Source organism: Manacus candei, unplaced genomic scaffold, assembly GCF_025592945.1.
Source record: "Manacus candei isolate 608988 ecotype Guabito, Panama unplaced genomic scaffold, ASM2559294v1 h1tg000028l, whole genome shotgun sequence".
In the NCBI taxonomy this organism is placed as follows: Eukaryota; Metazoa; Chordata; class Aves; order Passeriformes; family Pipridae; genus Manacus; species Manacus candei.
Window position 1 is genome coordinate 31,493,206 of NW_026138076.1, and position 13,133 is coordinate 31,506,338.

At 38.4% G+C, this 13,133-nt stretch overlaps 1 protein-coding gene across 6 annotated transcripts in view; it reads right to left on the bottom strand.

Moving 5' to 3' along the window:
- Window positions 1-13,133, bottom strand: part of SGMS2 (sphingomyelin synthase 2) — a 57,449-nt gene that overhangs the window by 11,428 nt on the left and 32,888 nt on the right. For 5 of the 6 annotated variants that reach the window (XM_051789685.1, XM_051789689.1, XM_051789686.1 and 2 more), the window contains 4 exons: window positions 6,289-6,930; window positions 5,424-5,541; window positions 3,594-3,747; window positions 216-382 (listed from right to left, as the gene is read on the bottom strand). In XM_051789685.1, coding sequence (XP_051645645.1) covers window positions 216-382; window positions 3,594-3,747; window positions 5,424-5,541; window positions 6,289-6,743 — 894 coding nt within the window. In that variant the 5' untranslated portion in view covers window positions 6,744-6,930. Of the gene's footprint in view, window positions 1-215; window positions 383-3,593; window positions 3,748-5,423; window positions 5,542-6,288; window positions 6,931-10,103; window positions 10,313-13,133 lie in introns of those variants that run through there. The other variant, XM_051789688.1, reaches the window with a different exon arrangement.

Genomic DNA, 13,133 nt, shown 5'->3' on the forward strand with positions numbered 1-13,133 from the left:
CAAAGGCTATTCTGAACACCAACTACAGAAAAAAAACCTCAAAGTTCAAAAAAATGTTTTAAGGACAAATTATTAATATTTACTTAAACAGTAAAGTGAAATTCATTACCCATTCTGTTTAAACTTCAATATGGAACCTCTATTTTTATTTAGAAATCAAAAACTAACTTAGACCTTTAGGCAATACATTGATTCTAAAGGTATTTGCCACTCACCTTTTCATTAGCCATTGAGTGGTACCACCAAAAGAGCCGTGTGGTGATATAATAAGCAATGATGACGTCTACAGTATAGTGTTCATGAGCAACAAGGATACAAATGATACCAGCAGCACTCATTAGCCAGCAGATCAAGTGATACCACCAGAAATGACGTGGTGAATCTGTGAAACAGGGAGGCGACGGGAGAAAACACACCAAAAAAGACATTCATTATTATAGCAATCCACAAAAAGAAGGGGAAAAGATAAAAATGATTTAAGGTTACTAAATGTGAAAACTTAACTCCTATCACACTGGTACAAAACCCCTGCTTTGACAGGGGTTTTGACAGAGAAAACAAGATTAAAGGATTATACAAGTTTACTGAGGTGTGTTCTTACTTCGTAAAAGGATCCCAAGATGAGCCTGCAGTTATACAGCCTGCAGTTATATACCACCCATCTTCTAGTCAAATTAAGTTTTCCAGATAAGTCACTTCTAGGATATGGGGTGCAGAGGAATAGACAGAATTGAGGCAAAACATACACTTTGTTATTTTACTTGAATCTTTGCTTTTCTTACAGTCTATGCTCAAGTAAACTCAAGTGCCTAGAATTGATACAACCTGAGCAGAGATCATAGATTAAACAGGAAAAGACACTCTTATTTAAATTCTTAGGTTTTAAATACTTTGCATGAAGCCTCAGTTCTGTGAAACAGAATACTCTGTACAGGAAAGGACAGTATGTGAATTTATACCCTTTAATGAAAGATTTAACAAATGGGAGTGAAGCTGTTCTTCAAAACACATTTAAGCCACTTCAGCAGAAAAGTTCCCCTGCTCTTCTTTCCCCATTGAAAAATGCCTCGGGTGTCCCAATGACCATTCATAACTTCTGACAGACTAACTGGCTTCATTTCACTCACAGTGGGAGGTTTTGGCACCCCTTGCCTTGTGGGGCAGTGGTCAGCCTTGACTTTCACACAATACCAGCAGAAAAGTTACTGATCTCAACAAGCTTACCCGGTAGTAGTTTGAGAGGCCTGTGCAAGATCATAGTAATAATTTAAAAAAAGAAAGATAAGAAGCCAAGTAATCTCAAGAAGTTGATGGAAGTACCACAAAGCAAGACAGACATATCAAAGCTAAAAATATAGCTATTCTGGTATAAAAGGTGGACTGCAGAGGAATAAGTGGAAAAAGTGGCAGCATATGAAAGGAAGAACGGAGCAAAAACTCCACTAAGCGAGAAATAATAAAATCCTCAAAATGCATCTTACACCAAAGATATGTTATCAAAAGAGCAGAGAAGAATACCATAAGCAGCCTCTAATTCAGAACAATTAGAGGCCTTATGCCCTTGTTCAGATAGCATTTTGCTAATTGCAAAGGAGGCAGAAAAAGGAAATTATGCATTTCTCATTTATAGAGCCTAACTCTCCTGAAATATATGCCTAACAATTAGGCAGCAGTCAAAGGACTTATTATAAGAATTTTTATGATACAATTTCTCCAACCCTTTATAAGCACAGGAATAAAACTAGTCCAGGAACTACTGGGTTGTCTGCATCTTTCCTGGTACTAAAAATAAGTATGCAAACAGCATTAAGATGCAATATAACATACACAAAACAAGGCAAACAATAGATCTATTATTAGGTTATTTTCCTAATACTGATCTGGTAATTTTGACATATGTCATTCCCCCAGTAATGTTCACTTTACAAGAAAGACCTAGGCCTAAAAATCGGACTGTAATCAGCATCTTAAATCACTGTTCGAAGAAGAATGTCTCACATCTGTAGATTCAGAGTTTATCATATTAAACAGGCTTTTTTATATTGAGGTTTTTGGTTAAGGTAGAATGTAGCACTACAACACCTCATTCCCTCAACATTTTAATAAGAGGAAGGCATCCAACTAACGCTGGCTAGTCTTATTTTTGTTTTGGTGAGAACTATATTCCCATGAGCCAAGATAGCATTTGCATAGTTTGGAATACAACAGTAGGAGAGAAGAATCCAATTCCAAATATGTGAACTGAAAAGGGAACTCCCCACTACACACTCAGGAACAGCCAAGTTCTCGGGACGGAAGCACTGCTTACCACATATCAGATTTGGAAGTTGGTGCTCAGTTCTCCAACACTTCAATTGGCTGCACCAATAGAGAAACCATAACTATCTTCTGTGAGCTTGCCAAATACTTATTAACTACAAGAAGCATTACGCAGGACATTCTAGCAGAAGACATCCAAAGAGCACAAACCAACTTTTCACTGTTTGCAGTAACTACTGTACAGCAGAGGTGAGAAAAGTAACTTTGCGTCCAGAGGTAGCATAAGTGTGCAACAGTGCTGTGTTCAAGCCACAGAATTCCTTAAAGTCTAACATAGATCTAACAAAGCTGGGAGGAGTGGCCAATACCCCAGAGTGCTGCACAGCCTTTCATAGCAGGATCTCACACACTGGGGAATGGGTAGAGCAGAACCTTTTGAAATTCAGTAAAGACCAGTGCAGGGTTCTGCACCTGGGAAGGAAGAATGTGGTGCACCAGTATAGGTTGGGGGCCAACCTGCTGGAAAACTCTGCAGAGAAGTACCTGGGAGTCCAGGTGGACAAGTTGTCCATGAGCCAGCAGTGTTCCCTTGTGGCCAAGAAGGGCACGGGGTATCCTGAGGTGCATTAGGAAAAGCATTGCCAGCAGGTCAAGGGAGGCGATCCTGCCCCTTTACTCGCCCTAGTGAGGCTGCATTTGGAGTTCTGAGCTCCCCAGTACAAGACAGATGTGGAGCAAGTCCAGTGGAGGGCTAGGAGGATGACTGGGATATTGGAGCACCTCTCTTAGGAGGGAAAACGGGGGGAGATGGGCCTGCTTAGACTGAAGAAGAGAAGTTTGAGAGGGGGTCTGATGAATGTCTGCAAGTATCTGAAGGGAGGGTGTCAAGAGGATGGGGCTAAACATTAGGACAAGAGGCAACAGGCAGGAACTGATGCACAGGAAGTTCCCCCTGAATGCAGGGAAGAACTTCTGTACTTCACCAGTACACAGGTGACTGCGCAGTAGAACAGGCTGCCCAGAGAGGTTGTGGAGTCTCTCTCCATATTCAAGATACTCAAGAACTGTCTGGATGCAATCCTCTGCAATGTAGTCTAGATGACCCTGCTTGAGCAAGGAGGTTGGGCTAGAGGACCTCCAGTAGTCCCTTCCAACCTTAACCCATGATTTTACTACACCCATGTTCCATTTCCAGTCAGAATCACAATTTGTATTTCAAACCCATACACATACAGTCTATGTACAACTGACAGGTTACTTCTGGAGGGCAGTAGTTTTACATTCATGTTATCACATGTTTTCCCAGAAGAACAAAAGCATTGAAACACACTTACACTCTTTGATGAACAGGTAGACCAGCGTTAATACCACAGTGTGTCCACTAAACAGGAAGTCTCCACACAGGATGTGTGATCCAGTTATGGATAGACCACCACCAGAAATCAGTCGCAGGATTCTCTGAACCTTTGCCTGAGAATCTCCATTCAACTACAACACCAGAAACAAAAGCACAAAGTAAAGGTTAAGATATACCACAACCCGAGTAAACTTCTTGCCCAAACACATGTGAAAAGGATATAATTATCTTCATTTTCTTTATCTTTCTCTCACATATTCTTAAACAAATAAGCATGCATATCATAGCTGACAGATGATAAAGCTTAGTTTGACAACATTAGCATTCCGTCTATGCTTTCTCAGGCTATTTTGAAATATGCCTTGTATGAGAATGAGATGCAGAATATATTGAAAAGGTAAACACTAAGAATTTCTAAAGTCAGACGCCATGGCAACAGTCCACAGAATGGATAAAATCAATTCGAAACCACTACAACCTTGCATGCTACTTCTGACATTCTGTTCAAAGCTGAACAAGGTTTCCACAGAGCAAAAACCTCAAACTTGGTAAATTTTAAATTTGGTTATAAACTCAGTGAGGACTTACTAATATTTAGAGGATGTATGTTTTTTAAACATGCATTAGGATCAGTTTTTGATTTTCCACACATACTAGGCAAACTTAGTTTCACCTAGCTGCTTAAAAATTTACTCTAGAAGAAAAAGGATAACTGAGTTTTCCATAACCATAAAAGTATTCACACAAAACAAACAAAAAGCAAAAAAAATAAAAACAAAACAAAAAACCAAGAAATCCAGAAAAGCTACCAAGTTTTTTTCAGAGTTCAAGTAATTAATCCTTGTTTAATGCTAGCAAAATGCACTTTCAGAAGAGACATTTAAAGTCTTCCTTTGCTTACCTCTTCTCACTCCTCAATACAGTCTACTACACAAAGTCATTCCCCAAGCTATTAGAACAAAACAATTATGTCTTTACAATAGTGGTATGTAGAAGTTTTCAAACAGATACTGATTCATGTGCCTAAAGTTGTTTCAATGTGAAAGAGAACAGATATGATGCTGTACCGCAAGACTGATGAGATCCTACTCAAGAGGTGACAAATTCATCCCCCCAGTAAACTTTTCTTTCATCACAGCCAATATAACAGTTTGTTCCAAGGCAATCATAAGTCTACATCTTTTTATTAGTAGCCTAAAACGCCAATAATAACTCCTTTGTGTCACCACTTAACTACAGTGCCATAGAAGTTTTTTAAATCTTTTTGTAAAAATATTAGCACATCCACGTTTCTATATGTGTCAGTCTATTTAAGCAGCTGAACTTGTTTTAGTCACATTTCTATACATTTGCAGGTTGGAAGCAGAGACAAGCAATTGATTTCAGGTATTGCAATAGCTCTTGACCAAACAGTGTGAGAATCAAGAACAAAGCATATAACTAGTTTTTAAAGCGATTCAGCAACAGAAGCTTGCATATAAGCCTATAAATTACAATACTGACCTTAGGTATCCTACTACATAAGAAAAGAATATTGCTGTATTATTAAGAGTCATTAGCTTGAGCCTCAGACTAGCAGTGCTATTTCAACATAGGTACTCTCATTAAAGCATCTTAACTGCAACAACTTGAGGCTCTTTCTGTATCAGAAACTTTTGATTTATCATTACCTATGTTTCTGAAGACATCAGCTGAAAGTAATTTGTGTTATTTAATAACACCTGAAACATTACTTTCCATTTGCTCAAAGGAGCCATGAGGACTCAGGCAGAGACTCAGGTAAGAATTAGGGAGCAAAGGCTCTTACCTTTGGTGCACACTGAAAATGCATCCCAGGCACAGGTAAGGTGGTAACATACATAGTAATACAGCGGTACAGATACAAAGTTCCTATTATAAAAAAGAACCTGCGTCCCACTATTGATCTGAAAGTAAAGGAAGGGGGGGAAAAGATTGAATACCAAGTTTACATGCAGAATACACATATAACAGTTATGTAGCTCTAGCTTTATTAGATAGCTAAATCCCTAGAATGAAATAGCAGCTTCATCCCCAGCTCTTCACCACACATTTCTCTAAATCAAATACTAAAAAGTCCTTCTTCAGGTTTTAGTCCTGCTAGCTCTTAATAGCACAGAGCTTCCACCTATTTAATGTGGCCACACTCTAACTTACATGTGCAGTCAGGATCAGTTTGCCTCAACTCAGTGATATTCTCTTCATAGTCCCATATTATAACCATATTCTTGACTTACATATGTATAGTTTAAGGAAATGCAGACACAGGAAGAAGCTTCTAGTCTAGCTGTAGAGGACAGTGGGTTCTTCCTCATATTTGGATGAGATTTTTTTACGTCATCATAATTTCCTCTGCTTAAACATCCCCATGTCAGTAAACTTTGAAAAGCCCAATCTCAAATAAGTTTGACTAGTATGACATGGGTGTCAGAAATTCAGAACTAAACATTATTCAGTAATCAGGACACCTGTGTTTTGATATCCAGCATGGAGACTGGAACCTTTTTGAAACAAGTCGCCCCTTTGTCACTTTCCTGTCAGGCCTCTTCTATATTGTTAAGGATTTTAACATAAGATTCTTTCTACCCAAAACAAACAACAAAAACCAACATTCTGAAAACATAAAGCAGGGGAAAAAAATATAGCTAACTTACTTGTATCTAAGAAACAACCACTGGCATATCCATAATCCAAGCAGTATCATTCCGTTTATTTCTGATACAGAAAAAGCCCATTTCACACGATCAATGTAATCAAAAAATTTGTCAGGCAAGGGAGGGCTTAGCTCCTTTGGAGGTACTCTCTCATGGACCACAGTGATCATGACAGTTGTTAGAATCAAGTTGAAGAGAGCGTAGACAAAGGCAATGCCTGTTTTCCACCACTCCAGAGGAAATTTGTTCCTAGCCTCAGCAGGCATAGAAATCTGGATGTAATCAGGATATTTCTTTGCTGTTTTCCGCAAGCCATTAGACAAGCCCTTTGGTTTGTTAGTGCCATTTTTGTTCTCTTCACTGACTGAGAGAGTAGGTCGTGAGTAGCCATTAGAAGTTTCATTCGTTTGCCCCTCCATATGCTCTTCAAGCTTTGCTGTCTCAATGGTATTCATTTCCAAGTTGTGTGGCGAAGTCAGGTTTTTCAGTGACCAATTTCCAGGCTCTCTGAACTCTGTTATTCCTTAAAGTCCAATGTTCTTGTTCCTAGATGATTTCTGATTTCTGTAAAACTCTAAAATGTGTCCATTGTGCTTTCAAAGGAAATCGTGAAGACAAATCTCTCCTCTAGAGCTGAATCATCTGAAAACCAAAACAGATGAACCTTCAGAAGTAGTAATGTGACAGTGAACAAAATATTATCCTTAGGAAAAGCATTTTTAAGTATTTAAGTTCCATCCAAGTCTACTTACATATACAGTCAAAAGGTAAAGTAAAGGTAGATAGTCACTGTGAAATAATTCAAGCCCATTCCTACCAAATAATCTGATAAATCTCCTATCAGTTTAAGAACTAGAACCAGTTAGGCTTCTTTTTTTTTAAAGGACAAGATCCAGAGACTTGAATGACCATGACAGCACTTGTTTTATCAGTTGTCAGAATTAAGGCTAATCCAAGTACAATTAAGTCATCATGATGACAGCTAGAGCTGTCAGTCTCCCTAACCATACACCATAGGACTTGGCTTAAGAAAAAGCGACTAGTTTAGGAAAAACCTGCCCAGTAACTGATCTCTTGATAGCAAGGACAATCTACGACCAGAACATCCTGGAAAGTCAAGTGATGGTGCTTTGGTCCCTCCCACGTCATCCCTCCCAATAGAGAAGACATTTAACATGGTCAGCATGCAAATACCACTGATTTCCTAGATGCTGCTCTTACCGCTGCTAGAGAAAAGGGGTAGAAGTTCAGATCCCAAATATGTGAGATTCATACAAATAATACTAAAATAGCCAAGAAGCATTTCTAAATTTACTCCTCTGCAGTGTTTCTGAAATCCACTGTCATTAGTTGACCTTTTCAAAATTCCTGATCAACAAGCCTGTGAAAACTATACACACAACACACCCAAACAAACATCCAAGAAAACAAGTGGTGATTTTGGATGCTTTTTTCCCCCCTCTTAGCAATCATGCTGTGAGCCCTGCATGTCTAAGAAAAGAGAATGTTTAACCCAGCAGCCAGGCAATGACCTCTCTGATGTTTCTTACAACTAAAAATACTTTTTTAGAGCATCTGCAAAAGAAACAGCCTTATTTAAAATTGTAGTAGAACAACATGTTAGCTTTCTCAAGTCCTTTTCTTAACACACTCTTCTATTCCCTCTGTCTACTAAAGTTAAGCACATGACAGAACACTTAGGCAACAGTATATTAAAAAAAAAAATCAACTTAATTGCTTACATTTTGTAATGTGCCCACCTAGCATTCACCAGTAAGTCAATACCCTACTTCTCAACATTACATTTAGCAGAGATCAGCAGCACTTGGTAAGTTTTATATCCTGTGCAGTTGAACATTATTAGAATTATGCATTTACCGAGAACATCACAATAAGTAGTAACCTTAGTTATTTCCATCTCTTCCCAAGAAATACCTAACACCATTAGCGACATAAGTAAAAAGAAGATTTTAGTTTCAGATGTTTAATGACATCCACATAAGCCCTAAAGACCAAAAAGCATCTGAAGTACAGATGAACAATAACCTAAGAACCTAAAAAGCAGGGTGGCACTCATGTTTTGATAAAAACTCATTAACTTATTAAGCAAAACAATTATAGCTACAGCTTGCAGAAAAAAATTGTGTTCCTTCCTGGTACTTTTAAATGGATTGTAAGGCATATTGATCTATCACTTCTGACTCATCAGGATTATTTCAAGCAGAGTGCATACTGTGGTCAAGTTTGTTTACATGGGTAGTTCAAGGTGCTACATATCATCTGATCAGGGATTGGTAAGAACATAAGTGCTTCCCTTTAGAGTACATTTTCAACCTGTTTTTCCTATATTATAAAAGAAATTAGCAACATTCTTGATGAAAAAGCCAAAACCCATTCTGCTTGAAGCTTTCAGTCCCTTGCCACCAATCTGACTGGCCAGAGAAGTGACAAACAAGAGCATCAACAGCCTAATCATCCCCTGCTACTGGCTGAGAGAGGAACTCCCCAGAAGTATACAGGTTTTTCTGCCAAGTTCCCATCTCCAATTCACATACCCATTCACACACCAGTAAGGGGTGTGTTCCTTTTATCTTCATGTTGTCCTTATGTTACTTTAAGTAAAATATCCATTTCATTCTTTTGTCAAACCTGAAACGTTCCCATATCAAAACCAGGAGATGCCCATAAACTGTGTAGTAGAAGAGATGGTCCTAGAATTCTTCAGTTACCATGCAGCTTAGATCTGGCCATCTTGCCATTGTCTAGGGTTTGAAAATCAAACCAAATTGCTCTAAAATATGGAAGAGCTACTGGTGAAATCTCAAACTCACGTGAAACTGGCCAAGTAACCCAAAAGAATAAATAAAATTCTGATAAAGGATACACCCAGGTATTAGGAACAAATTTGCTTTTTGGAACCACTTCCATACCTTCTAAAAATAGATGTTACCTCATCAAGAAGCAGAGCTTCTTAACAAGCAGCTTTACAGCAGAAGCTGTAATTGCCTCAAGGAACAACATATTTCAAAGAAAATCTTAAGAATGAAAAAGATGCTAAAAGAGCAAGGGTCCTAACTTTTTATCCTGAGCTCCTACTTGCTACCATGTAAATAGCTCCCTTAGTTTTCTGCATCCCCATTTGTCATTCAAAGGAAAATAGTTGACAGGGGGCACAGCTTTGAGGCAAGCATAAGAAAGTACATCTACATTTGGTTCTTTATGCTAGAACTCAAGAATAACAAGGAGTTTTATTTAGCTTGTTAGTCATCAGATTTCCATATAAAGGTCATTTTCGCATACAGTTAGTTCAGAATATTGGTTTTTCTTAAACAGTATTTGAAACATTAACATTTCTCAAAATATTTTAATTTCTATAATTTATGAAGGACTGAATAGTCGCAATCTGCACAGGCTTTCCAAATAAGCAGTTCTTAACCTGCTGTTCCAGTATTATTGGAACAAGAGTAACCAAAACAGTAAGACTGATCTATTCTGACATTAAGGAAAGCTACACTTTCATATACAAGATGCAAAAGACTTCTAGGGAGCACTGCTTTTAAGCCTCATTCACTTTTGTTAAGGTTGGCTCCAACATTTGATACAGCTGTAATATATTCTTGTATTTGGTAGCTGCAGAAAAAGAGTCTGTAAATAAAGTACAATTTGAGGTTACAAATAAAAAAATACTCAAATGTTCTCTCATTTATCACAATTATTGGGAAACAACTGTTAGCTAGCTTGTATTTTCTTCAGTCAAATTTTTAGGACTATCTATGGGACTAGAACTAAAAAAGAAGTCAGGACATGTCTCTTACCTAGACAGCAACAAATAAAAACTTGCTTTTAGGGGTTTCTCTTTAACTTCTGAATGCTTTCTGAAAGCATTCCAGGTCTCAGTTAATTTCTATCATATCCCTTCTTCCATGCCATATGTAGACCTCACAGCATGTAGAAAACTGGGAGAAAGAGAGAAATCCAAAACAAAACAAAAAACCAACCAACCAAAAAACTCAAACACACATCACCACCCAAAACCCTCAAAAGATAACCAACTGTTAAACCAGATCTGACTAAAGTATATTCAGGTATGCAGAAACAGAATTGAGTTTAAGAGGTTTCCTTATGATTTCTATTTCCCTACAGTAAAAATATTTTCAGAGCTATGTTAATCTTTGACCTGTACAATTATTTATACTTACAATATATAAAACACTGGACTTCATCTAAAAGTTACGAGTTTATCTATATTCCGTAATAAGCTGCCAACACATTTTTTGCTCATGTGATGCTAAGGAGTTACGAGCAAGATAAAGCTGTATCATAGAAGTACCATTCATTCAAATGCCCTCAGAACTGAGATTATCCTCACATTATCACTTGCAATAAATGCTAACTTTTATAAAAAGCATTAACTACTTACCTTGTACAAAATTCTTTTCAGAAGTAGAAATAGAGCAGTTACTCCCTCTACCTCAATAGAAGGATTTTGCAATTCTCTCACTTATGATTACTAATGTACCAAAGGACTAAATTCCTACACTTGCCTAAACAGAGGAGAAAAGCTTCAAGGCTATAGTTTATCTATTTGTGCAAACCAAGCTTTACCAGTCCTATGGAATTCTATTTCTTCATACCTCTTAATAGTAAAAAGCTTCCACTTTCCTGGCAATTCAGTATTCAGTGTGTTCCACAGCAATGGCAGGTTTCTAAAACAGTATGTCCCAAAAAGCGCAAAAAACCCTCTCATAGCACCATATTCATATTCATAGTTTGGGCTGAAAGGGCCCTTAAAGATCATCTAGTACCAACCCTCCTTCCACTAGACTGAGTGCTCAAACCCCCATCCAACCTGGCCCCAGCAACTACCTCAGGAAGCACAGGAAAGAAAAAAAAAAAACAAAAAAAACAACAAAACCTTTGAGTTCTTTTGTCATTTTGAACACTGCTGAGTAGGTTTGCTTTAATTGCATGAAGGCATCTTCAAAATCTTCAACTGCTTGGTCCTCAGACTCCAAAGGATTATATTTGGTAATTAAGAGTCTGATGCCCTTTAAAGGTACTTCAAATCTTGACACCATGACAGGCTTAGATTTTCCTTGTGGTTATCACCTTATCTTTTAAGAACCAAGGTCACAATAGCTGTGAAATGGCAAATATTTGGTACCTTTTAGTGCTATGGTAACTCGTTCTGGAAATAATCCACATGTATATGGCATAAACAAAGTCAGTTTATTTGCAGACTAACAGTGTTTTCTAAAACAAAGGCTTTGAGAATGGTCAGTCATCTGTAGAACCAAAGAATGAACAGAATAATTCAGGTTAGAAGAAATCTCAGGAGGTCTCTGGGCCTCTGGCCAGGAACAGCAATGACTCACATTAGGTTCCTCAGGGCTTCAATCCAGCTGTACTTTTAATGCCTACAAAGATTCACAACCTCCCCAGACAGTCTGTTCCACTGCAAGGTTGTTCTCACAGTGAAAGCTGGAGGGTTATTTTTCTTGTTTTGGGGGGGGTTCTGTTTGCTTTTATGATTAAATCTACTGGGTTTGTATCTACTTCTTATTACAAGTTACAGCCTTTGTATCTCCTCTCCCCCCCACTATGAAGAGCCTGGCCCCAATGTTCCCAATGGCCTCCTTGCAGGTATGCAGGGGCCGCTGTCAGGTCCCTCTGGGCCTGCTCTTCAGGCTGAAGCAACTGAGGCTCCTCCAGCCTTCCCTCACAGGGCCTGTGCTCCAGCCTCCTGACCACCCTGACAGTCCCTGTGCTGGGCTTGTTGCCAGTTTATGTTTTCCCCGGATCAAGGACCCAAAACGAGATACAATATTCTAGACACTGCTAAGTAGTACTGAGCAGAGAGGAGTAATCAGTTCCCAGTAAATAACAGCTATGCTCCTATTAAATACAGCTCAGGGGAGTGTTGGCTACCTTCACTATTAATGCACATTGCTAAACCTCTTTTCAACAGAAATATTTCAAAATTTCAAAAGAAATATTGACCTTCTTCCAAAAGCTTAAAGACTCCCTTCTCCACTCCAAAATATGAGATTGAGAATAAGTCTTCTTCCTACTCAACCCATACTCTTCAAAATGAGACTGTTTCAGTATTTCAGATCTGTACAGAAAAGCCTGCTAACCTGAAGTGATACTTTAACTCCAAATCAGCTGCTTTTGAATAAAGGTAAAAAAGGTGCTCTATCACTGCATATTCTGTAACACTGCAAAAACCATTGGGATTCTGACCTTTTTCTATTTGTTAGAAAAGACTATTATAAACACTGTACAAAGTGTGGAAGTTACTGTACTACCTCAGTCTCATCAGGCAGAATGATGCCAGAGTGCCAAAATAAACCTCTGGATCAGGCTTTTATGTAGCATGTTGGCATCTGACTGCTAATCACTTTAATTCTGCTATAGCTTTACAGACATTATTGAAGAGGCACCATCCAAAGCAAGATTCTTCTCATGGAGAGCAAGGTCTCAATATTTGTTGAGAACCTAGCAGCACATCTGATGCCCCACATCTCTTCTAGCTGTTTTGTGAAATCCTCCACCTAGTTACCGAGGGTAAAGTTTGCACTTCTTAATGGAAAGTCAGACTGAGAGATTAGTCACCACTTTCAGTACAGGGTGGTGAGGAACCACAGTGACTAATGTGTGCTTTAAAGTGACTATGCTACAGCTTATCAGCCATCAGGCAGCTAGAAGAGGAAGTTACATACTCTGTAAATTTATCAGCAATACATCCTACAAATATTTGGGTAATTATTAAGATGATAATGCCTGTCAAATTTTTTCCCTATGCTACTCCCAAAAAGCAGGAGTGCCAACACAAAAATAAGGGG